The 26,629-nt window shown below is 39.4% G+C and overlaps 1 protein-coding gene across 7 annotated transcripts in view; it reads right to left on the bottom strand.

The window, feature by feature from the left end:
- Positions 1 to 2,634: 2,634 nt before the first annotated feature.
- MAJIN (membrane anchored junction protein) overlaps positions 2,635 to 26,629 on the bottom strand; it is a 32,124-nt gene continuing 8,129 nt past the window's right edge. For 4 of the 7 annotated variants that reach the window (XM_042461908.1, XM_042461907.1, XM_042461904.1 and 1 more), the window contains exons 2-11: positions 16,688 to 16,805; positions 15,031 to 15,076; positions 13,527 to 13,602; positions 12,832 to 12,957; positions 10,657 to 10,688; positions 9,194 to 9,303; positions 7,634 to 7,712; positions 6,005 to 6,080; positions 4,066 to 4,195; positions 2,635 to 3,008 (exon numbers count right to left, since the gene is read on the bottom strand). In XM_042461908.1, coding sequence (XP_042317842.1) covers positions 2,954 to 3,008; positions 4,066 to 4,195; positions 6,005 to 6,080; positions 7,634 to 7,712; positions 9,194 to 9,303; positions 10,657 to 10,688; positions 12,832 to 12,957; positions 13,527 to 13,602; positions 15,031 to 15,076; positions 16,688 to 16,805 — 848 coding nt within the window. In that variant the 3' untranslated portion in view covers positions 2,635 to 2,953. Of the gene's footprint in view, positions 3,009 to 4,065; positions 4,196 to 6,004; positions 6,081 to 7,633; positions 7,713 to 9,193; positions 9,304 to 10,656; positions 10,689 to 12,831; positions 12,958 to 13,526; positions 13,603 to 15,030; positions 15,077 to 16,687; positions 16,806 to 24,183; positions 24,209 to 26,581; positions 26,607 to 26,629 lie in introns of those variants that run through there. The other 3 variants (XM_042461905.1, XM_042461903.1, XM_042461909.1) reach the window with 3 other exon arrangements.

Consider the following 26,629-nt stretch of genomic DNA (forward strand, 5'->3'; position numbering starts at 1 on the left):
AGTATTTCTAGCGCCACTTTTCATTCATGGGAAAGTCATGGGGTGGAACAGGGTCCAGCTTCTCTGCAGTGCTACTTAATGCTACATGAAGCTGTTGGGAATAATCATGTCCGATCACCTGGCCACTGGCCTGTGGGGTCCCTCAGGGTTCTGTGCTATTTAACATACACATGAATCCACTGGGAAAGGTTGTCCCAAGTTTTGGGATGCAGTGCCATCAATATGCAGATAACACTCTACTACTTCTTCCCCCCCCCCCCCCCCCCCCTCATCGAAGGAGGCTGTCCTGGTCCTAAACCAGTGTCTGTGATCAGTAATGGACTGGATGAGGGCAAACAAGTTGTAACTTAATCCAAACAAGACAGAGATGTTCCTTGTCATTCGGAAGGCAGATCAGGGAATAGGGATCCAGCTTGTGTTAGATGGGGTTATACTCTCCTTAAAACATAGATTCACAGTTTGGGGGTACTCCTGGACTCAGCTCTGAACCTGGAGGCCCAGGTCTCTGCAGCGATCAGGGGTGCTTTTGCTCATTTAAAACTTGTATGCCAAGTGAGCCTGTTCCTTGAGATGCCATATCTGACTTAAGCAATATGAGACATGGTTATCTAAGACCCATTCTGTCTTTGAGATAATCTAGACAAGTCCTTCTGGTAGTACCACATGTTCCTTATGTCTCCTCTACAGTCAGTACAGTGGCAGCTACTACATGGAATGCTAAAACATATCAAAATATGTTAATGTATTACATATTTAAACACTATTTCTTTGAACAAGAAGTCCCAGTTTACCGTATATACTCGACTAGAAGTCGACCTCATGTATAAATTGAGGGCAGGTTTGAGGGCCAAAATTATGGATTTTGCCATGACCCGTGGATAGGTCAAGGGTAAAACTTGGAGGATCATTTACTGTGTGTATGGCCTGGTACAGACTGGTGCTATGCATCAGCCTGGCGTCAAAATTAGGACTCAGGAGAATGGAGCATCTGCATACTCCCGAGCCCTACCGCACTGTCCGGGCGCCTCTTGGCATGTGTGCATTCAGATAGCACACATGACAATGACATGCCTCATGCACTATGTCCAATGATGTGGTGCACAAGGGACGTCACCGTGCCACTCCAGGGAGCTAATGGCGCCTCGGCAGCAGCAAAAGGAACCATGTTTTGTGGGCTCCTTTTTCATGATGCATCTTTGCTGCGCTGTTTGGTTGGTGCAGCCATGATCTGGAGGAGAAAGGGCTATCTCTGCCCGCTCCTCCCCTCCCATCTGTACAGGCCCTGTGTGTGCCTGCAGCAAGAGAGACTCTCATTGAAGCTTTCTGCTTCAGTATTCAGCTTCCGTTTCAGTGAGGTGCGCAGGCAGGAGAGGGACTCTTAAACAAACAGCAATATCAATATATTACCCAGGACTTTTTCTGTTTTGCTCAAGAGATAAAGAAACTCTCTTTCCATTGGAAACTATGAAAGAGCTGCCATCACATTACCATAGTGACCCATAAATAAGTCGACCTGGGATTTTGGGGTCAATTTTTTGGCATAAATTTTTAGATTTATAGACAAATATATACAGTAGTCCAACCTGGCATGTATTTCTTGAACTTCAGAAAAATCTGTGTTTATGTTGTGTGTATTATGTGTTTTTTCTTACATTTTATGGATGCATAGTGCTTTGAAATTTCTGCATATAACAACTGATTGATTGAATATCCCACCTTTCTCCCAGCACAGGATTCATGGTGGCTTACTATAAGTTAAAACAAATATAAATGGTATAAATATTTGTGAGTACATGCATGTATGCATACATGCATGCATGGAGGATACCAGTGTATCATGAATTACTACAGCCAGAGTAAACATTATACTTGGATCTTATGAGGCTCAGAATATCATTTATACTAACTACAAAAGCTGTTCTTACTATGATCTTGCCCAGGTTTATCCTCACACCTGCCTTATAAGAATGCTGTCAGAGTAAGAAAGCATACCTGTCAGAATAAGAATGTGTAACTTCTCAGGGTAATGGAGGCAGAAAGATTTAATTCCAGCTCAGGTCTCTTTCCCATTTACATCATTTCTGATTTGATCCTCCTTGCTGTTTCTCTAACTGTATAGCTTTTGTATGAGCTCCTCAGATTTTTTGCAGATGCTTCCAATGGGGCAGCATTGGGGGAAGGGGAGTTGGCGACTACTATTCAATGCAATCATTGCAATATTTATTTATTTTCAAATGTATTTTGTGCTTTTACACCAAATGGAACAATGTAATTACTTAGGAAAGGGTTTTAAAGGAAATGCTGCCATACCTCAGTGAACAAAGCCTCTAATTAAGCTCCTTTTTACAGTCTTTAACACCTGTCCAGTCCCTCCCTTTCCTCCTAATCCCTTGTCTAGCTGGAAGTTTTTTTTCCTCATCAGCATTGGGAGGAGAGGTAAGAAGGGCTAGAGAAACACAGACTTTAAGTATTAGAGTGCAGCAATGTGTCTGCACTCAGCAATGCTTTTTCTAAAAGGCTCAGTCTTGAGATAGCTGGAGGGAATCCATGACATGATATAACAGGTAATCACGTACAATACTGTAAAATATATTGAAAGCTGAAAAACATTAGATGGACATGTCTAAGTGATTCGGTTAATGTAAAATTCTTTATTCCAGCAAAAATTCCAGTACTTCAGCCTCTTCTACGAACATATGATTCAGATATTACTTTTTTACAATTAAAATGCTGGCAATATGTGCATGAATAAGCTTTAAAAATGAGTGAAGCATAGATGTCACATGCAGTATTTAAAGATGAAATGATGAAAACAAACACAAATCAGCTACACAAAAGGGATACAGGAAAGTTTCAATCTTCAGTTTCCGAACTAATTGCGGAAATTTAAACTATATTATGGAAACAATCTGTTTTTCTAAAGATACTGCTGTACATTTCCGGTGACAGTGCTTCAGGAGAGTTGACGGGTTCCATTAAAAATGCGCTGCAGTAATGGTGGAACGAGACTGTGAGGGGGGGGGGCAGAGGGGATGTAAAAAAAAAGAATATTGCACTTAGAATTATTGCTGAGCAAAGAGGAAAACCAACAAAATGAGTTTCTGAGAAAAGGCAACCTCTGTTTTATGACACTGAAGCTGCATTCATACTGTTGTTTTCGTATCTAAGCCTGGGTTATCAAGTCCCACCCTTTACCCTGGGCTCAGCCTATTCTCACTGAACCACTGAGATTCTTTATTGCACCATTAAAGACCCGGGAGATGTGCACAGGCATCCTCACATAAAAAAATATGTAATCACCTCTCACAGACACACAAAACTATTCAATTTATTGCACTACTGCATTTCATGTTCTTTGGGAAGAACATGACATTTAGAGCTTGCTAGCATATACATTTTAGAAAACATTCAACACTAGCAATTTAAAGGAAACTAGCAGAGGAAAATAAAAGGCCACCAATCTGTAAACTTGATTTTGCTATAAAAATAACAAAGCAAATCATGTGCAAGGGTACATAATTTAGAAACTTGACATATAGCACTGGCGATACCAGGAAGAAATACTGAATATCTGGTGCCAATGGAGATGTGTTTTCTTTTTATAACTTCCAGGTAGCAGTGCAGGCAGAAGGGGGAATTTAGAGGAAAGTGACTGGGGGGGGGGGATTTAAATTCCCTCTAATCACATTTGGTGGCCCCAATCCAAACAAGGCCACTTGTCCTTAATATGAATTATGCAGCAAACTTAACATAACATACCTTTTGCATATGTGTCATACCCAAGAGTCTATTTGTTTTATAGCTCCCCTTCCCCGCTCCACACTGTGTTATTGTACTAAAATTATATGGGAAAAGATTTTTGAGGATAATTTTGGCTTTCAATGTTCTTGTAAACACAGCTTTAGTTATTGTCATACACATGATGAGCACATGTCATTAGATTAATAGCCTCAATGGCTTTTTAGAGATCAAATTAATCTCTGACATTTAATCCTTTACTGGAGCCAGTGAACTCTATACTGGCTCCTGCCAGGAAAACTAGATGGTTTAATGCTATTACTCTACCTTTTCAATAACTCTAAAAAGCCTTCCTTTCTTAATGCTATGTTTTCCTCTGCTCCCTTTTGTAAGATTGGTTGTTCTTCTTGCTGACTGTCCTCTGCATTTTCAGTTCTGATATATTCCATATGTTCCCCTATTAATGAAAAAGAATTGTGGTGAGTAAAAGAAGAGAGTTACTCTGAATTCCTTCCAGAGAGAAGACGTCCCAGTGCCAGTCAAGGATCTTTTCTTCTAGTTCTAACCTCAGCTGGAATGTTTTCTATAGTTAGGTAATATTTAATCCTTTACAGGGAGGAGGGGGAGTTGATTCTTTTTTAAATTAGCTGTTGCTTTGGGAAATCATCACATTTGTTTTCTGCCATTACTCCATGAAACTCAAAGTTATATATGCAGTCAGTCTATTCTTCACTTTACAAATAATTTGCAAAATCAGTTAAACTTTGAGATTATGACCACTCAGAGATTTACAAGTCTGAGGAGGGTTTCAGTCCTGGTGTTCCAAGTCTAGGGAAGGCCACGAAGGGACAGCTTGAAGCTGCCCTTGCTGAAGATGCCTCAGAACCGTGGTAGACACATCCCATGGCCCCAAAGGTGCCCTCTGCTGCCAGCCCAAATAGGAGAGGCTTCTGAGCACTCTGGGTGTGTGTGTCTTCAAAATGCCATGCTTGAAGCCACCTCCATCTGATCATCTTCTGGGCATCTTGGGGTCATGCGCTGTTAAAACACCACACCCTCAAGCTGTCTGAAAGTTGGCTTTTCCAGCCAATCTGTTCAGGTCCTATGACTTGGAACCACTATATGCTAACATGATTCTCATATACAGTCCTCCCTCCATATTCTCGGGGATTAGGGGAATGATAACCCTGCAAATATAGAAAAATTGCAAATAACTCCACCCCCCCACTCAGAAGTCATTGGGTGGGTGGGTGAAGAGTAGGAGCCCGCACTCCTTTTTCCTACCCTTCCACCCCTTTAATTGGCTCCATGCCCCTTTCTCAGCCCAATCGCATTTTTCCCCAGGGGGCGATGGGGCAGGGAAAGGGAAGAGGAGGCCCCATCTCCCCAAGTGTCTTTCTGGAGACACTGGGAGGGGAGTAATGGAGGATCCTCCTCCCTTTTCCTGCCCCATCGTTCTCCCTGGACAGCCTAGGGAGGATTGGGGCAGGAAAAGCGACTTGGGGGTGGTGGTGGAGGATCCTCCTCCCTTTGCCTGTCCCATTGCCCCTTGGACAGCCCAGGGAGTGATGGGCAGGCAAAAGGACTTGGAGAGAATGGAGGGTCCTCCTCCCTTTGCTTGCCCCATCGCCCCTTGGACAGCCCAGAGAGTGATGGGGAAGGCAAAGGGTCCCAGGAGGATGGTGGCTCCTCCTCCCTTTGCCAGGACAGCCCAGGGAGCGATAGGCCAGGGAATGGATCCTGGAGAGATGGAGGTGCCTCCTCCCTTTCCTGGCCAGGCCGCTGCTTGGCCAGCCGGGGAAAAATGGAGTTGGTTCTGGGCTTTTTCTCCTGAGGAGAAAAGCCCAGGAGGGAGGAGGAGGAGGAATGCCTGGGTGAGCAGCCTTGACCTCACAAATAATCAAAACCGTGTCAAGACTGTGAATCTGGAGGGCTGACTGTATACTTTTTTCAACAATTTGCTGTATATTTGGTTCTAGATGGTTTGATATTATTCTTGATCCAATCAAGAGCCATAAATTGGGATGGAGAGCCTGAGTTGAATCAAAGCTTTCCAGTGATAGCCTCTTCTCAGTATCACATCTTTAGAGCAATTGTGAGCTGCTGGGTCCCTCCAGTTTTTTGTACGTGTGGTTGTTTGCTTTTGGACCGCTGCTCCCACTGCAGTTTCTCATCATTAGCTATGTAGGCTGTGGCTAATAGGACAAAATCATCTGGAGAGCAGCAGCTGCCCTTCCTTACTTTAGGGTGATAACTTCATACTTACACAAACCTCTCTTGTCATAACAGCTATCAACAGTTGCAGAATCACAATACTGGTTCCTAGTTTCTTCTGGCCTCTTCTGGGGAAAGAAGGAAATGTCAATCTTTTCTGTTCTTCCTCTAGTAATAGTATAAAATTAACTTGCACTGCTGCTTGTTTTTCCCCAATTTCCTCTAGAGCAGTGATGGTGAACCTTTTAGAGGCCGAGTGCCCAAACTGCAACCCAAAAACCATTTATTAATTGCAAAGTGCCATGTCCCTCTGGCTTTCTAGTAACAAACTCTGGCAAACTCTGTGCTGGGGTGACGGCACATGTGCCCACAGAAAGGGCTCTGAGTGCCACCTCTGGCACGTGTGCCATAGGTTCGCCATCACTGCTCTAGAGAATGGCTGAGAATCTGGTTCCCTCCCCAGATGTTGCTGCACTGTAGCTCCTGAATATTCTTCACCACTCGCGATGGTATTATAGGAAAGTTGTAGAAACATTCAGTCCTACAGTTTGGTCCCAATCTTACTTGTGTTTCATTTTCATCTTTCCTTAACATGTGGTCAAGAAAATGGCACTGGTAGTGAGTGTAGGTGGAGGCATATGGAAAGTAGCAGAAGTGCTTGAAAGCTGAGGTGAACAGAGGTAAAAAATTTCAAACAGGAAAATAATCAAGATGCAGAGCAGCTGGAAAAGATTAAAGTGAGTGAGAAGAAGCCAACTGTTTAGAATTATTTGGAGGAATAGTAGGTTATCGAGGTAATAATAAGTGTAGCAAACTCAAGTGAATAGGATGTTAATTGAAAAGAGAATGTGTTGACACCTTTGGCCCAATCGGGGGGCATGGCATATCCCTGGATCAGACCAAGCCATGCTGCGGCTGCCTAAATACTCCTTGCCAATGCTCTGTTGTGGATTGCAGCAGAAGCTGGCCTTGGGACCATGGCTTCTGGTCACCACAGTCCTGCACCTAACAGGGAATGACTGGTGCTGGAGCTGATGTGATAAAGCCCTTAAAGTAGTGGTTCTCAACCTGTGGGTTGCGACCCCTTTGTGGGTTGAAAGACCCTTTCACAGGAGTCACATATATCTGATGGTCTTAGGAACTGAGACACTGCAATTTTATGGTTGGGAGTCACCACAACATGAGGAACTGTATTAAAGGGTCGCGGCATTAGGATGGTTGAGAACCACTGCCTTAAAGGTAAAGGTAAAGGTTTTCCCTTGACACGAATGTCTAGTTGTAACCGACTGTAGGGGGCGGTGCTCATCTCTGTTACTAAGGAAAGAGCCAGCATTGTCTAAAGATGGTTCCATGGTCATATAACCAGCATGACTGTACCTAACGCTGTTACCTTCCCATTGAAGTCGTACCTATTTATCTACTTGCATCTGTATGCTTTCAAACTGTTAGGTTGGCAGAAGCTGAGGCTAGTGACGGATGCTCACCCCATCATGTGGCACTTGGGCCTCAAACTGCCAGCCTTCAAACTTTACAATCATCAAAATTAGCATGTTAACCCACTAAGCCACCACATCCCTTGACAAAGCCCTCAGCCATGGAATTTTTGATTGGAAGTTACACTTCTAGGCAATTAATTTGTATAAATCACACTGGACATAATATTCAAAATTACACCAAATACCTGCTTTGGATAAATCATGTCTTCTTGGACTTTGGCCTTGCCTCTGTTGTTAACACAGGCTACATTTTTCAACGCCTTTCTATAAAGTTTTAAAAAATCAGGAATGTTATTGAAATATAGCAAAAGGAGAAAGAAAGTCTAAACGTTCATTTGGAATAACATTTTATAAATTTTACACCTGACCAGTAGATAATACCTTAAATATTAATTTTATGTTGCAATAAATAAGAAAACAAATGACTAAGATCCAACATGTTTCATTTTAAAAGTATTAAAGTCAGTAAGTATTTTAGAAGTATTTTAAAATATTCTTGTCAATCTGTTCAGCTGTTTACAACAACAGCTGGGAATAATAAGATATGGGTAATGAGCTACCACAGTAACTTTTCTGGTGTTAATGTTTTCTTGCCTGTAATGGCCAAGGCTGTACTTCATTACATTTCAGTGTAACATAATAAGGATTTCACCAGTTAGTCATTATTTGACTAAATTTGAGCTACTGGAGGAGGAATAGGGATCATCTGGGGGACTGCCTTTTGCTATGTCTTTATGAGATGTAGTATAGTTAGTGATCAGCTTAGGGGAGTAAGCAACCAGAAGAAGGGAGGGAGGAGACTCAAGTTAGTTGAATTAAAAAAAAAAACAACTTTCACAGCTATTGGTGTGTTTTTTTTTTTAATTTTTAAAAATTTGCCTTTTCTGCCTCTCTCTATTTTGCCCAAATGAAACAGACTGCTGCTCTTCCTCCTGCCAGGAAGAGTAATAAAAATAAAATAGAAACTCAGTGTGAGTCCAAAAGTGGCAGTGAAGAGAGGGCTGCCTTGCCAGGCTGGCTGCATCAAGCAACAGCACAGGGACTGGCTAGGTTAGTGCGCTCTGTTGTAAGGTCAGAGGAGAAAGAGGAGGGAGTTCTCTGCACGCCTGCGACCAGCTCTTGTATACGATTTAAAACAAATGTTTAGGAGAGAGAGAGAGATGTGAAAGGATGGAAGATTAAATGACTGGTTTTATACACCTACCCAAACTATTTGTATGGAGTTCATGTGGCAGCTGTGCAGTCTGCTATGCTGGCCTATGTGGATGAATTGAGTTGAGGAGGCAGGTAGTTCACTGAGCACAGTGATCAGAGATGTAGTGAACCAAATAATATTTTGTTTTGTTCTTCAGTACCATAATAGTAACTATAACTTGTTAATAATGAGGAAGTTACTCTCTGGGTTGAAATCTCAGAGGGGAAAGATAATCCTTTCCTTTACAGCTCTGCTCCCACCCCCATTGCACTCATACAGAATAACAACATACATGGTTGTTATTTTTATATTTAAAAAGTGAGAACCAACTCCCTTTGAATCAAACTAAAGAAATCATATTTTGGTGAATGACTGTATCTAAATTATAGGTAACCAGAGAGAGAGGGAGGTGGGTGGATGGAGGGATTAATTGACCATTCGCATAACAGAACACTATATAACTGAATATTTGAGTAGGAGCACAAATAGCTTCAAAAATAAGGACAGGACATTTCTGCCTGAGACAGGAGAGAACAAAGTAAGCACTGACCTGTCTGCATATAGGCGTGTATGTGAAACTCCAACCGTGCTGTCTAGTCTTCTCCAATTAATTGCTCTTTCCCTTTCCATGTGCTCTCTCAGTCTACATCCATTGTTAACCTTTAAGGATATATTGAATTGCTAAGTTCATTTATTTATTTTTAAAAATATAAACTTTATAAATAGCAGCAAAGGTTGCAAAGTGATATACTAGCAAATAATATAAACATTTCCCTAATATTGGGGTGTTATATTTTAGATCAGAAATCATTTTCCAGTAAAACTGCAAGAAAGAAAGAAAGAGAGAGAGAGAGAGAGAAAAGAATAAGCAAAAGTCTATTTAAAAGCTGCTTTCTTTCTGTAGTAGTTAATGTATCCTTTTGCAAACCCCTATTAACAGCTCTCCTGTCTAGCATATTGCTCCTTCCACTCCATTCCCGGAATGTAGAAAAGGAATGGTTTTAACACAATTTCAATAAGCTCTCAGTTCAGCTTTCCCCCAAATATAAAAAATGAGGGCTGATGTAATTTTTTTTTTGATGTTCAGTGACAATTACAGGAAAACAAAAGCTTGTAATTCTCATGTTCAGACTACTGAATTGTAGGAATGTTTCAATTCAATTAAAACCTTACAGAAGCCATATTAACGTTATGCTACATTATCTAAACCAGTTTCACTATGTTTCAAGCCTGGTTTTGGGACTGAGACAGCTTTGGTCGCCTTTGGTACCTTGGCTTTTGATACTATCGACCATGATATCCTTCTAAGCTGTTACTGTTCTACAGTACCTCCATTCTTTGCTGGGGGGTGTGCTTTCAGAGGCTGTTATCTAACAGGGTGCTATGTGAAAATTATTTGTCCATGGCTTACCAGGTGACAGTAGATAATCAAATTAAATAAATTAATAAAGTTTTTGCATGGAGGTGACTGTCACCAAACTACAGTGACCTTGTGGAAACGTTGTTATGGTCAGCTCCAGCAACATTATAAGCCATTCTAGAGGTTAGAAAAGTGTCGTGGGTGTTTTGGACTAAAAGTTCCAGAATATCCCAGCCTGGGGAATTCGGAGAGTTATAGTCCGAAAGGTAGCTTCCAAGCTCTGAGCTGACTAAATATTTGTGCACTGTTCACAAGGAACCAGGGCATTTGAACTGCCTTTTTTCTAAATTATATGTATTTAGGGATGAGAAATAGTTCCCACTGTAGAAAATGTGGATTAAGTGACTAGGCTGAATATAGCAGTTGGTGTGCACACAATAAGACATCAAAAAGCAACAAATCTTACTCTACTGCATTCATTTTAAGGCAATAGGCAATGCAGTTTATGTCAACAAATATTAGCAAATATCATCAGGAACATATATAAGCAGTCACCTCCTATTTCAACTAAACATTAGTTCCAACCACAGTTCTTTTCCTTATTCTTTCCCCCCCACATTATTGATGAAAAAAATTGGGGAAAAAATACTCACAGAGGTACATGCACTACTATATGCTGCTTTACCTGAAATATACAAGATACTTGTTTTAAACACCAGCTGGCAATACTAGGGCCCTGGGCTTTGTGTCTGACAGGTAATCTGCTTAGAACATGGGAGAGGGCCTTCTTGGTGGCTGCTTCCAGGTTCTGGAAATCCCTGAGAGTCATACCGGTATCTTCCTTGCTATCCTTGCAAAGACAGGTGAAGACTTTTGTTTTAGTAGGCCTTTGAAAATGAGTTGAGCCCTTGATATTCACTGGTGTTTGGTTCTAAGCCCTTTCCCTGTGTGGATACCAAAATCTGTGGATGCTTAGGTCCCATTAAATACAGTGGCGTAGTAAAATTGTGTTCCTTATATAAATTGAAAGGTTTGCTTTGTGGAATTTATATTTTTTGGAATTTTCTCAATCCATGGATACTTGAATCTGTGGATAAAAAATCCATGGATATGGAGGGCCAGCTATATGCTGTATTGTCTTCCGTTGTTTTAAAAGGTAATGTTTTTAACTGGTCTTAATTTTATTTATAGTTTAATTACACTTTTAACTTTTGTCTGATGTAAATTTTTAGGTTATTTGTTTTAACTTTTGTAAGGTGTCTTGAATCCTAAAGTGGGAAAATGGCAGGTTATTGATAATAACAATCATATTTCCCAGTACTACTCTAGTACCTGTACTGTCAAACACACAACTAAATAGGGGGAAATACAAATGTACTAGCTTATGATTTGAAAAAGCTATGCCAGGAAATCTTGAGTGTGCTCTCTGTTAAAAATGGAGGAAGGGGATGTATTTACAGGAAATGAGTGAAGGTCCTTGGCTAACTTCTTTTTGGTTGTTCCTTCTTTCACTGTAACAGACAATCCTCAAGACATGACTAAAAAACAAAAACATTTCCAGGATTCTTTTGTGAAGCCAAGACAATAAACAAGTTATTAAACCAATTTAATGTAATTATGCCTGGGATAAACAGCAGATCATATACTTGCTATTCTGTTCAATATGCCACATTGTAAGAAGAAGAAATGTAACCAGGAACTGGAGAGGGGAGGAGAAAGAGTGGGGCCAGACAACAAGAAAGAAGGTGATTGTAGGCAGCAGTTGGGGTGGGAAGAAGAAAGGGGACCAAAGAAACAGTAGTAAAGATGTTTAGCAAGGAGTTGTAGGTAAGAGGAGAGAAAGAGGATCAGACAGACAGAAAAAACAGAATTGGAATCAAGGGGATCATTCACAATGCAGAAATAACCCACTGTGAAACTGGGTTATTTCCGCAAAATTCAGACTGGCCCTGAATTCACCCAGCACTATGGATTTGCGGGGAGGCCACTAAAAAACTGGCTCCCTTACTGCGTCTTTTTTAGGTGATACAGCAATCCAGATTTTTGGTAGTGTGAGTGTGGGATCATTTTGAAATGATCCGGTGCCAGTGTGAATGTCAATCAGGGTTTAAATGCCACTGAGAGATCTCGGCATTTAAACAGTAGTGGGAGCAGCGATCCAGTATTGTGTCACAGCAAAGATCTCGATCTCCTCGCAACAAAAACATTGACACCCCTCCTAGAAGTAAAAGAGAAAAGAAACAAATACTGTAACAGATCTTAGGGGGGGAAACTGTTCGTACCAGGGTTTTTGTTTTTGTTTTCCTGTGTTGTGTTTCCCCCCACTAACAATGTGTACCTCTGGGCAAGAAAATAAATTGTACTGTGACTTCATCTATTTAGGAGTTTTAAAAGTTGGGGGCAGAACTAGGGAAGTTAACAAGATAGGAAAGCTATAAAGAAGCATTCCTGTAGTTTTGTATTCCTGATTCCCCCAGCAATAAATATTGAAGCAGCTCACACTGACCAATTCCTAAGCCCAACTGTGGTTTAAGAAATTTGACATGGATAGGAAGGAGGGATGGATATGGACAGGCAAACCCCATGGAGAGTTTCTAGCAGCTATCCCAAAGCAGTCTATGGCAGCAGGGACCAGCAGCATTTAGTAAATAATAATAATAATAATAATAATAATAATAATAATAATAATCTGTTCAAGGTAGAGAGGAGGAAAGAAGATAGGTCCTCAGACTCAAAGCTAGGCCCTGACATCTGAGAACCTTGGTGGCAATTATATCCAGCTATAAATCTGTAGGTCATAACATTCCTTTTTGAACTCCTGAACTTACCTGCAAATGTATTTTGTTTCCCTGAATTTAATTCTACATATATAGTGCAGACATATGGATAGGGAACAAGAAATACATCATTATACATGAATCTCAAGTCTGACACTCTTTCCCATTTGTTTAAATCTGATGAATTCAATTAAGGCTCAAGATTTTGGCAGTAAATGGAAATGAAAAAGGTAGTGTGAGATTATATCATTGTTCATGGTACAGTATATTCAGTTTGCTACAGCCAGCATGGTATAGTGGTTTGATCATTGTCTGGAGACCAGAGTTCAAATCCCTGCTAATCCATTGGGTGACCCTGAATAAATCACACTCTCTTAGAATCAGGGGAAGACTAAGGCAAACCTGAACAAATCTTGCCAAGAAAATCCTGTGATAATGTCACCTTAGGGTTACCATAAGTTGGAAATGTCTTTAAGGTACACATCAACAACAGGGTAGATAGAAACACAGTGGTACTGACCGTCAGACACATTTACACAGCAGGGAAAAAGAGAGAGCTTTGATGTGTGAGTCCAGAATCAGAGCCACCAGGGAGCTGTATATAAAAACTGCACACACCTTGAGTGGTATATGGTATACAGTAACATATGAAAAACAAATATTTTCTACATACCAACAATGAAGTACAAACATCTTAAACTTTCCTTTTCTTAGATTCGTTTCATTCAGTACCAGTAAAAGGATACATGGAAATATGATCAAGTGTTCAGTAGTAAATGGACATAAATTATCAAGATTTCCCAGTATTACTCGAACAGCATCCTGGAAGATTTTAAAGAAGTTCTGAAGCTTTATTAATCCTTGCAATTTTTTTCATGTTAAACATAATACAATGAATTAGCTTTCCCAGACTTCCTACAGTCAGATTTTCTACATCTACATTTCAGGTCTCTTCCAGGTAGCTCCTAGACCTTCTAATCCTCACCATACATATTTTCCTGCACTGTCGTGACACTGAGAAAGTCACCAAGGTTCAAGAAATGGTTAAAAAATTAAATTAAATTAAATGACACATTGTGTTCACTTCCAAATTCCTAAGTATTTTTCTAACCAAATTGCACAGTAAAACATTAAGCCTATTAAGCTGATAATAAAGATAAATAAAGATAAATTAGTGCAGATTTGACATATTGACAATAAGAATGGTACAGGCATTTCCAGATGGGTTATTAGGTATCTTGTGACTGCTCATGACTTGCCTTACATTCTAGAATCTAGAAAGACTCAAGTCAATCAGGAACAAGCTGCCTGTATTTCAATAGAAACGTTGTACCACAAGAACATGACGACTGTTACAGATGACTCAGACCAGATAAAGACATACTGAACCAATTCTGATAACATACACCACCACATTTTTAAAATGTTATTTCTCCCAGGAAGCAAGTGGCTCCCAATAAACAGTCCCTATAAGGCTGGTTGATATTTCAATTAAACTAGAATTTTAATTTTCTAATATTTTCCACAGAGCCAGCATGATATGCTGGTTTGAATACTGGACTAGGGCTCTGGAGACCAGGGTTCGAATCCATGCTCAACCATGGAAACTCTCTGAGTGACCTTGGGCAAGTCATAATCTTTCAGCTTCAAAAGAAGGCAAAAGCAAAAAACTTCTGAACAAATCTTGCTGAGAAAACCCAGTGATAGAGTCACCTTACGGTTACTGTATGCTGGAAATGAAGACACATCATGCACATATGCATATGTTTTTATCTGAAAAAAGCTGATGCCAGAATGCCTGGAAAGACAACTTGTGGTTCACCAGATATTACTAGACTGCAACGCCTTCATCCCAGTCAGCATGGCCAAAGGTGAGGGATGATGGGAGCTGCAGTTCAACAACATATTGAGCACCATATGTGGCGGGCCACACTTGCAATATATTATTTATGATTCTACAGGACCTGTATTAAAATGTCTAGGGACAGGTCTTGATTAGAGCCAGTCTCACCACTAGGCAGAAGGAGTCAGCAACCGTGATCAGCAATTGCAAGTGAGTCAATTTATTAATGTGATTTTGCTCTCAGGGAGGGATACTTTTGTGCATTCTTTTGTTCCTCAGATGTACGTAAATGGACCTGCCACAGATAGGCACAGAACAACAACAATTTTCTAAAACAAGACTAAAATAAATCTCACCTTTGGAACATGGCTTCTGACATAACAGGAAAAAAAAGTTTTGTATCTCACCTGCAGTTCTTCATTAACATCACTTTCATGAAGGTCATTATTAATACTGTAAAATCAATATAATAGATGTTAACTGCAGTAATCACCAGCAGACAGGCATCTGAAACTAAGCCTGTAACCCACTGAAACACCCAGATTATCAAAAAGTATTTTTTCTATTTCCTCATTTAAGAACATTAATATTAATTCAGACCCAAAATCCATCTAGTTTATTGTACTGTCCTTTTTGGGACGTAACACTACACCTTTCTTATCTACTATGTACACCATCAGTCTTGTGATAAGACATTCCTCCTATTTCACTTCATCTTTTAAACTACGCTGAATCTGCACTGTAGAAATAATCCAGTTTGACACTACTTTAACTGCCATGGCTCAATGCTATGGAATTTTGGGAACTGTAGTTTGTGAGGCATTTAGACATCTCTGACAAAGAGCTCTAGCGCCACAAGAAACTCCAGTTCCCAGAATTCCATAGCACTGAGCTGCAGCAGTTAATGTGGTAACAAAGTGGATTATTTCTGAGGTACAGATGCAGCCCTTAAAATTTTCTAATTAACTCAAAACTTTAGAGGGCAGGGTGCAGTTAGTTTAAAGAAAGGCTTGTTCAAAAAAAGCTACAGTACAATTAACCTTCTGAATTAAAATATCAAGGAGGAGGAGGAAGAGAGCAGAGATAGTGCTCTGTCTATTTCAAATTAGGGAAGAAAATGTTTGTTTTCTTCCTCAGGATTCTCTTTGCTAGATGAGAACACAAAGATTTCTGCACAATGTCAAATTGCTATTCGCTCTTTGGAAATTAATTCCCCCATGACACATGTGGATTTTCTGCACAGAAAAAGTATTCCTTGCACGGAGGACAGTGTTCTAGGCATAAAATATACTGTTCCCTGCACAGGAAATATGTTTTCTATGAAAAACCATGTTTTCTACAAGACAAGAACACATCGCATGGATGTTTACACAGATTAATATAGTGAACTCTTCCCATCCATGGGAGTTTGGTTCTGGGCCCTTTCATGGATGGCAAAAAAATACAGATGGTCATGCTCCATATTATTTAATGGTGGTAACATCCATGCAGACATGGCAGCACATCTGTGCTGCTATTGAATATGGGGTGTGGTGATCCACAGAAGCTCAAAGCCATGATCGCCCGCCCACTGATAGGAAAGGTCCCCTGTAGTTACTTAAGAAACTTTCATCAGGCTTGAAGTCATCTCTGTTCCTCCCAACCAGGTTTCCTAAGCTTTGGGAAATCACTTTGTCATCCTGGAAATTAATAATGACAAATATTATTTTTATTCCTACTCTAAATACATTAATAATCCTATCCATAACCCTGTAAGAATGGCCTCTAATACTGTATTATTATTCCAATATTGGAAGTGAATGAGACTGAAATACTATTTAACAAAATTTGGAGTTACAGTACAATTTGAAATAGGGATGTTCAGCTTCGGAGCTCATTCTCTTAGTTGCACCCCACAGGGAGTCACAGTCTTAAACATTTGTAAGAATACAACATTTGTAAAATGTTTAAGATTTGGTTTTCATAACTCTCTACCTAAGTTCTGTTCAAGTCTATCCATCTTTTATTTTCTTGCTCTTTTGGACAATTCTCAAGAGGGAATATTAAGTAAAATATCCCACTTACCTAACGGTGTTGCTATATTTGATCTTAAATTTATAAACATTCACTCCGACATGAAAAAATCTTGTCTCAGGCACTGGGTATGTAAAAGGTTTCAAAGATCTGTGTTCTGAAATCCAACCTAATTAAAAAGGAAAAAGGGAAAAGGAAAATAAGATATTGTGCTAAAACACTTCAATTCCATTATAGGATGGCAACAAAAACCTCATTAACTGGTTTAGCTTCAGAAACATTTTGAGAGCCACACGTTATCTGCACATATATTAATATATAAAGCTTACTAAACTAGTTAACATGGGTATACTCAACTGCAAATCTTACCACAATGAGGAAATGATTAAAGGCACTCATAATTTACAGATCAGTTCCACAGCCCAGCCCTGTGTAGTGTAGTAAAAAACAAACACTTGTATAGTCAGCCCTCCATATCCATGGATTCAAGCATCCACAGTTTGAAAATATCTTTAAAATATATAAATTCCAAAAAAGCAAAGCTTGATTTTACAATTTTATACAAGGGGTACTATCTTACTGTGCAAAGCATTTTGCTATCTATAGGGGGTCCTGGGACCAAACCTCAGTGGATACCAAGAACCCACTGTATATGTAGTTTATGGAAACCATTCCTGCTTTTCAGTCTTTTCCTCAAGAAGTAATTTTTTCTTCTTCTTTTCTAACTATTCTTTTAGCAATAGAGTGAATTAATTTAAATGGGAAACTAAGCTGTTCCATATTCTCTGACCCTTGGTGGCTCCGGGATCACTTGAGGGTATAGTATATTCTTAATAGATTTTAAAGTAATGGACTGGTTATGGAATTAAGTGATACTTATTAAGTCATGTTTTGATCCATGTGTAACCTATAATGCCGCAGAATACCGATTAACCTTCAATTCACTAGGAACATCACCTAATCTTGTTATTTTACATCATACTGTAACTGGTTCCAATATTTTAGATTATAATGCAAAATAATAAAAACAGACTAGTAGAGCACAATGCAAATGTGATCGGCTTGCAAGAGCATTACAGTTACTTTTATTTAGAAGAGTACAACTGCAAAATTACTACTTTATTACAGGAAGAGGATGACACAAATGTATAAAAAAGTATATCAACAGGCAAGGTGGCATTGTTTCCCAAAACAGGATTCCAAAATTCAGACTAGGACAGTAGGTTACTAAGAACTTGGTGCAACTAAGAACTATGTTTCAGGTTGCCCTTCTATGATGTTTTTAATTTTTTACAGGAACAGAATTATTTTTGCATTTTGTTTCACCAAAATAAGATGTCATTCTGGCTTTGCAGAAATTTAGTCACTGTGGTAAAACCATTTTAAATTAAACATTGTCAGTACTAAGAGCTAAACCTGATGGTGATCCAAGGCTGCTGCCACACAGCAGAATAAATGCAGTTTGACACCGCTTTAACTGACAGGGCTCCAGCCTATGGAATCCTGGGATTTGTAGCTTGTTGTGGCACTAGAGTCCCAGGTCAATTCTTCCTTGCTGCATCCCCTCATCATAAAACGCCCTTTCTATAAGATACCACTGCTTATTCTCTCTTCTTTCCATTCTCTCTTCAAAATATACTCTTTTCATGAAGCCTTAAACCAGGAACTAAGGGGCTGTACAAATCGGCTTAAAGCACTGGCGTGAGAGTGGCATGGAGTTTAGATGACACATGCATCGCTGCCACCCCCACACTGGCATTATGCCAACCACCCAACCGCACAGTGGGCGGCACCACAGTGCTCCTTTGATGCAGCGTTTATACACTGCATGCCAAAAAATGACACCACATTGGCAAGGACGCCTTTTTGCCGGCTCTAAAAGGAGCCACATTTTGCTGTTTCTTTTACAGCTGGAAAAACACCAGATCGGGGCCACGGCGTATGGTTGCCACGGCCCCCATTCAGTGCTGAAAGGGGTGGTCTGTAGAGCCCCTAAGTCATGAAAACATAACCCAATCAGTTCACAATACAGAATAGAAATAAAGCCTGAATATGTATTAATTGCTCTTGTTTATCTTTTCTATTGTCTCTTTTTTCTCATTCTCTTGTTGCCTTACATTTTATAAGCTTCATGGAGGTAGTGACCAGTCCATTTTTCCTTATAAAACTATATAAAGTCCAAGGTACAGGTCTGGTGGTAGACTTGAGTCAATTGACTCAGATTCAAGTTAGACTTAAGTTGCTTCAGTGACTCAAGATGAGGAAGGGAAGGGGCAGGCAAAGCTCCATCACCAGAGACAGAAGAAGAGCCCATCCTCCATTCATCTGCGATGGTCATGGTCTCAGAGGGAGAAAAGAACAGCTGCATTTGATCTCCTTCCCCACTGTCATTTCCTTCTCTTTTTGTGTCATGTCTTCTTTAGATTGTAAGCCTGAGGGCAGGGAACTGTTTAATTAACCATTTATAAGCCATTCTTGAAAGGCAGCATTAACTATAAGACAGACTGCCTATGTGTTACATATGGTTTAATGCAGTGTAGCACACTCCTGTGGCTGTAAAGACCAATGAGCTAAGTGCTTCAACTGAGCAGGCACAAAAACCCTAAGGATATTTCTGGAGCTGCAGCAAGGATGAGAATGCCACCTTCTGGCAAATGCAGACTCTGTTCTCCCTCTTTCTTTCTGCAGAGAGCAATAAATATTAGAATAGGAAAAATTTCAAATGCAACTGCATCCAGGTGCCAAATAAAATGGTATGAAATTCTCTAATATTCCAGATTCTAATAAAAACTAATAATTGAAAAAAAGAATTCTTCTAAATTTTAATATTTAAATCTTACAAACATGGTTGCATTTGTATGCTTATCAAGGAACGCAGGAAGCTGCATTATACTGAAACAGTCAGTATTTCTATAGAGACTAGTGCCAGCTCTTAGAAGTTTATTACATGGAGACAAATTGCTGAAATCCTATGTGGAAATAGGACTGAAAAGTCTGGAACACACACACACACAATCAGGTTGTTTTTCAGAGGTGTTTGTGTAAACTTACAGTTGTAAACCACTTAGACACTGTTAGTTCAGTATGAAGCCGTATATAAATGAAGCTATTTGTTTAAAGGCGAAATAACACAACATTAACCTGAACGGAAAGTTGCCAAAACCCACTCCTTTTTACTATCAGAGCGAGTTTTGGTAACTTTCCATTCGGGTTAATGTTGCGCTATTTCACCTTCACACAAACTTCGTCTGAAAATCTACCTGCTTTTGCTGGGGTTTTCAAGTTTAAATTCAGTTTCAGTATGGGATCCGTCACATGTGATAAACTCCTTAGAAAGATTTTGAAAGGAGTAATTTTCCAGCTTTACCTAGAGATGTCAGGGGTAAAAACTGGAGTCTCCCACTCATCTCCACAGCCTGGCAGAGCAATTCCAGGGCAACAGCGGAGGCAGCACCAAGCCCCAGCCACCAGACTGCCCAGGACTCTCCAGATTATGGTTTGAAATGCCAGTCACAAAGAAAAAGGATAAACTGCAGTTGCTATCCTTTGAAACATCATGGCTGTTTGTTTGTTTGTTTGTTAGGGGGGAAAGCTATCCAGTTCATATCCTAGGACAGTGATGGTGAACCTTTTAGAGGCCAAGTGCCCAAACTGCAACCCAGAACCCACATATTTATTGCAAAGTGCCATGTCCCTCTGGCTTTCTAGTAACAAACTCTGTGCTGGGGCAACGGTACATGTGCCCACAGAGAGGGCTCTGAGTGCCACCCCTGGCACGCGTGCCATATGTTCGCCATCACTGTCCTAGGAGATCTTCAAGTAGTTATAAATAAAATATGGATCCCTAAGGACAGGTATCTTGTAAATTATGAAACTGTCCAAACCCCAAAGCAGCTTACATTCATTGCCCGTTTGCAGAAACCAACCTTAATTATAATCATCAAATAGGGGCACAATTATGGTTGAAGGGTTGTAGCAACAACTTGTTAAGAGTCAAGTGCTTCTTAAAACTTAAAATGAATTCACAAACAATATTTTTAAAGTAACAATGCTTTATATTACATATTTTTACTTGTTTATATGCGAACATGTTAAATATGATCCTCAGACAGAGCTGCCAGGCACAACTCCTTGTATATATGAGATCCTCTGTCTTGTATATATCTAAGTTGGCAATCTTATTCATAGTTATTAAGGAGAAGATTCACTGAAGAAACTGGGATGGGTCATGAGATTGCCAATGGATATAGGTTTGCTCTGACATCTGTTTTAATATTGTAATAGTTTAATTCCATTTTAATTTAGGTTTTTAGACTGTAAGCCACTTTGAATCCCAATTTTGAGAAAAAGCAGAGCACAAATAAATATGATGATGATGATGAGTCCCATTGAAATCAATTGGAGTACTTATAAGTAAACATATAGGATGGCAGGAAACTTCAGTGATAGAGAACATCCAATAATCACTTTGGAAATGCCATTAAATATGAAGTCTGGACGATGATGACCACACTTTCTTACTTTGTTACACTAGAGGGAGAAGTACACTGTGGCAAGACTTGGGAGAGGACCTCCTCTCTTGTAGCACCTCAGGCATGAAATATCTTTCTCTTCCAGTGATTCTCAACCTTTGGTCCTCCAGATAATTTGGACTTCAGCTCCTATAATTTCTGACTGTTGGCCCAGTTGGCTGGGGTTTCTGGGAGCTGACATTCAAAACAAATGGAAGACCAAAGGTTGGAAACCATTGCTACTGACTCATCATGCCAGCTCTGGTATAATTCTAGTGCCAAGTAAAATTTGGCTTTTTACTAAAGTATCAGGGCCTTATTAGCTTTGTCTTAAACTTTTTTAACTGTTTTTAAATTCCTAATTTTAAATGTCAAATTGTTCAATATATTTTAGTCAGTTTAAATTATTCTTAATTGTTTCAGTTTTTTAATTTTACGATTTTATACAAGGGGTACCATCTTACTGTGCAAAGCATTTTGTTACCTATAGGGGGTCCCTATAGTGTGATAAGATTTGTGTCTGCCCTCCCTCACAATTAAAATTGTTTCTGCATCCCTGTCCTAAACAAATTCTATGACACATTGGATTGGGGGGGAGAATGTCATTAAAAACTAAATTGGTATAAAACCAGTCAAACTTTGTAGTGAAGATAAGCCACAGGACAGCCTTCCACAGAGTCCAAAACACATTGCAGAAATAATCTGGTTTGAGACCACTTTAATTGCCCTGGCTCAGTGCTAGAGAACTGTGGGAAATTTAGTTTATTATAGCACCAGAGCTCTCTGACAGAGAAGGCTACATTCTCACAAACCTACGGTTCCCAGGATTCCCTAGCACCAAGCCAGGGCAGTTAAAGTGGTCTCACACTGGGTTATTTCTGCAGTGTGTTTTGGACCCAGGTACCCTCCAAAATTTTAACTGCATCTCTCGGTACCACTATCTGAATGCAATGCCATCTAGATGATGGGAGTAGTAGTTCCACACATTGGGAAGGCATCAAATTAGAGAAGGCTCTCTCAAAGAGAATTTGATGGCCTCTTCACCTTTCGTCCTTTCACTGACACTTATGAGTGTCTATACTCCAAACTGTGTGATCTAAACCAACTGGAAACTGCTTACCCTCCAATTAAGCATTACCATTTTGCTAAAAACAACAAGCACAAAAACTAACATTAAGCAGTAAAGTTTTAGAGAGCTAATAATGCTCTCGAGGATGTGGCTATAATGCCTTGGAATGCAACCAGAAGAGGCGTGGGGGAAGAATAAGGCTACAGATAGGAGATAATTTGTTCAGGGTACACTGACAGCAGTGGCAAGATAACAGATGTTAGTGCACACAGTATGTGTATACTCATCCCACTGTCATCTCCGGTCACTCTATCTTTCATGTTTTGGTGGTTTGTCAAACAGCTGAAAAACCAATTTAGCAAGAAGCAAGTACAGGTCAAAAGAAGTACAGTCTTCATCACACCCCAGCCCTTGGTCACAGCATTATTTTAAAAACTATTGTCCAGTCAGGAACTATAAACCTTACATACAACCACTCTCCAATTTTACTGAAGAGTTTCACATAGTTCAGTGGATTTTGCACCCATATTGGTATATATAGGCCCATAACCTTAATTTTTAAGATACCGGTACCCTCTTTCCCCCTGCTTTACTGGGAATTAAGCAGTACAGTTTTGTTAATTTGATTATTCATAACCACAGAGTTTATCATCTTGATAATAACACATACCCATGAAAATGTCACAATTAAATTTCTTATTAAGAGAAATGTAAGCCACACAGAAGCTAAATACAATGATAAACAGGAATGATGTTTCCTATTTGGAAATATTATTTATTCATTTTCACAAAATCACAAGAAAATCCTTGGTGTGTCAAAGCTCTGGGGAGACAGAAGTTTTTTAACATAGAGAGACCAAGGTACAAACAAGGGATATCTGTGAACAGTCCTTGCAGTCTATTCCAGTTAATCGGGATGCACTTAATCAGGAAATCCACTTAACTGGGACATCTCCCAGGAAACCAATTTAGCCTAATGATAGTAAATGAAAATGATGAAGGGTTGTCTAGCTGGGTATTAGAATATAAGTGTTGCTGTAACTCTGTTGTTGCTCCCTCATCCCACTTATGTATCCCACTAAATAAGAGTGGGAGGCATTAACCCCACAATACTAAAGGATAGTCTTTCAGGGTATCGGAGAAAATCTTTCTAGGATCCTGTTTTCTTATGAAATCTGCTCAGCCAACTGTCATTAGCTATCTGTGGAAAAACTATCCCCGTAGAAAGTACATTTTCAATTAGCATGCATATCAGACAATTGCTCAAAAAGCTATATGCTTATATGATTTGAGACCACAGCTATGCTCCTTCGGTGCATTTCCTTTCAAGGAAAAGCAATTTTACTGGACATTAAACGCTTCCATCAGGAGTTCAATGCAAAGTACTTTTTAAAATCCACTTTCCATTTCCTGCAAGCCTACGGTAATCTTTATGAGCCAAACAGCTGACACACTATTTCTCTATGCTGTGTCTAAAATGACAAAAGGGCATGTCTACAACAGTAATTGAGAACACAATTCTAATTCATGAAGGTGACTGTGGGCAATCTGAGATAACACTAAGCCAGTAGAACCTAGAACCTAAACCTGAAACCTAAAGCTGAAAGCCACGTGGGGAGAAAGGGGCGGCGCGTCCCATAGGGACTAATGGGGTGCGCATGCATGCCGCTGCACCGGCGCGTGCACAAGCCCCATTCATTTAAATGGAGTTCAAGCTTAGGTGGAATTTGCTTTACGTGGGGGAGTCCAGAACAGATCCCCCACGTAAAGTAAGGGTACACTATATAGCAAATATTATTAGTGTTAATATCCATAGTGCAGCCTATGAGATGCATGTAACCCAGCTTTTTTTTCCTACTCAGTCCTCCACCACTATAAAAACACTCCAAATCCCATTTTAAAAGAATCAAGTGGTGCCCAACCCCCCCGATCCATCAATCATTGCTCCTGGAGTCCTCCAGTCATACCCTGCAACATTTCACAGATGAAAAATGGGGAGTGTAAAGTCAAGCAACATCAGAGTGTGGTCAAGATGGCAAGTGTTATGAGTGAGGAAGTAAATACAAGTTGGGAGACATTGCAGCAGGTTCCTTTTGTCTTTTGCCTGAATCGAATCCTGCTTCGATCCTTGGGAGAGGTGTGAAATAATAATTATAATTATAATTATTACTCTCTCCAGCAGCAGAATATGTTGTTCAAGTACCATCTTTGCTAACCCACATATAAATCAAGAAACTGCAGGTGGACTTGACTTCCAGTTGAAATTTATGACCACAGAATGGCATGGCATGGCCTACTATGCGAGCAAAAATTGGCCTTCTTATTCTAGAACATGAGTTCCCAACCTGTTTGGATTGTACACCATGGGCAGGTTTTATGTTGTTTTCATGATGCTGTAAAGTGCCATGCAAAATGTACAATGCTATATAAACAAACAAGCAACAACATGGGGTGTGAGACTGGATTTCAGGGTGGCTTGTGTCTTTGACTCATACGTCATCACTCAATTTTTCTGAATAAATTAGCATCTATTTTCTCAATTTGAGTTTGCATTTTACGCACTGAGTGAATAAGTCTTTTCTTTTTTTTTTTAGTTCAATTTGTTCACCTGCAATATTGTATGTGGCTCAATTTGTGGTTCAAAATTTAGAAATTATAGACTTCTTCATCTTCAGATGTGATAATACTTTTGTGAACATTAATCAAACATTTCCAAATAGATGTGGGGCTTATCAAAGGTTAGGAACCACTGCTCTAGAAGGTGCCTATGGACCCATAGTGCTACCGATCAGAAGAGATTGTGCAGCCATTTTGTATTTTCCACCATCATGGGGTAGCAGCAGTTGTTGACTTTGCTTGTTCTGAGGCCAAAACAATCCTGGCCCAATGTAAATGCACCAGTCACCAGGGAATAATTATTCGATTAAATGTCTGTGGTTGTAAAAAATATCAAATTTGGTTAATCTGTATAATAGTAGTTAATAATAATTATTTTATTTTTATCCGACCTCTCCAAAATGATTGAGGCGGCTTACATAAATGAACATATAGCATAATAAAACAGAACTCATTATCCCTCTAACTCATAATTATAATACAATAAAAACTAATAAATACAGTTAAAACATTAAACATCAAAACAATCATCAGATTGTTAAAGAATGGCTGAGTTAGAAGACACTACACAACTCAGAAAAAGTTAGAATTTGTCAAAGTATTCCTCCAATGCCTTCCCAAATAGCAAATCTCAGGATTTCATAGGATGTGGCCATGGCTATTAAAGTGGAATCACTGTGCTATAACTGTTCAGTGTGAAAGGGCCCTGAATGTGTAATGTTGTTTCCCATATTCAAAAATGTTTTCACTCTTAATCTTAGCTTAGGTTTCTGTTCACTAATGGCTTTGAAATGGATTGGAAGGAATGAAATAAAGGTTGCATTTCTGTGAACTTTTAGCAAGGACACATCCTGATCAATCCGTTGGGTTCATGTTGTTTATTTTAAAACATAAATAAACAGAGACGCAAATAACAGTCTACTCTTTCATAAAAAAACTAACTGAATGCGAAGTTGTGCAGAAAACGTTTGTAGATATTTTTCTCTATCAGATTTCCTACCACACAAAGTTATTCAAACAATATATATATATATATATATATATATATATATATATATATATATGAGAGAGAGGTGTGTGTGTGTCTTCAGACTCAGCCATTTGTGTGTGTGTGTGTAGATATATTGTTTGAATAACTTTGATATAAGTCTACAAAGAAATCCTTTGTGTGGCTGGAAATCTGATGGAGAAAAAATCCACAAACATTTTCTGCACAACTTAATTCTTGACCACCTCACATTCAGTTATATTCTTATGAAAGAATAGACCGTTATTTGCAACTCTATTTATTTACTTTTTAAAAATATACAACATGAACCCAGCAGATCGATCAGGACGGTGTCCCTACTAAATACTATACACCAAATACTACTAAATACTACAAAATGGGCAGTTTTTAATCTGAGGAGGCAGAGCAGTGCCAATGTATTTGTATTTTCCCTCAGAATATACTGTGTTCTGGAGCCATAAAAGAGTATAATAAAATGTCCCCCAGACTTGTGGAGAAGCTTATCAGAACAGAGTTCGGTACTAAAAACTGGAAAATAAGCTCAAAATGTTACCAGAAAATCAGATCACACTTTTTTTATACACACAAAAGTGTAGTCTCTCAACCTGAGGTGATCAGTTTATTAATGTGAGAGATTAAACCTCCATGTGAGAAATGAAAGACAAAAACATGGCAACTTAAAAGAAGTAATCTTATATAAAATTTGGCGCTCTCAAGATGGAGTGGACAGATAATAGTACTCTCTGTAAGCTGACAAAACATGCCCGCTTCTACTTGTTTTCTGTGAA

The sequence above is a fragment of the Sceloporus undulatus genome, chromosome 4 (genome assembly GCF_019175285.1).
Source record: "Sceloporus undulatus isolate JIND9_A2432 ecotype Alabama chromosome 4, SceUnd_v1.1, whole genome shotgun sequence".
Taxonomy (NCBI): Eukaryota; Metazoa; Chordata; class Lepidosauria; order Squamata; family Phrynosomatidae; genus Sceloporus; species Sceloporus undulatus.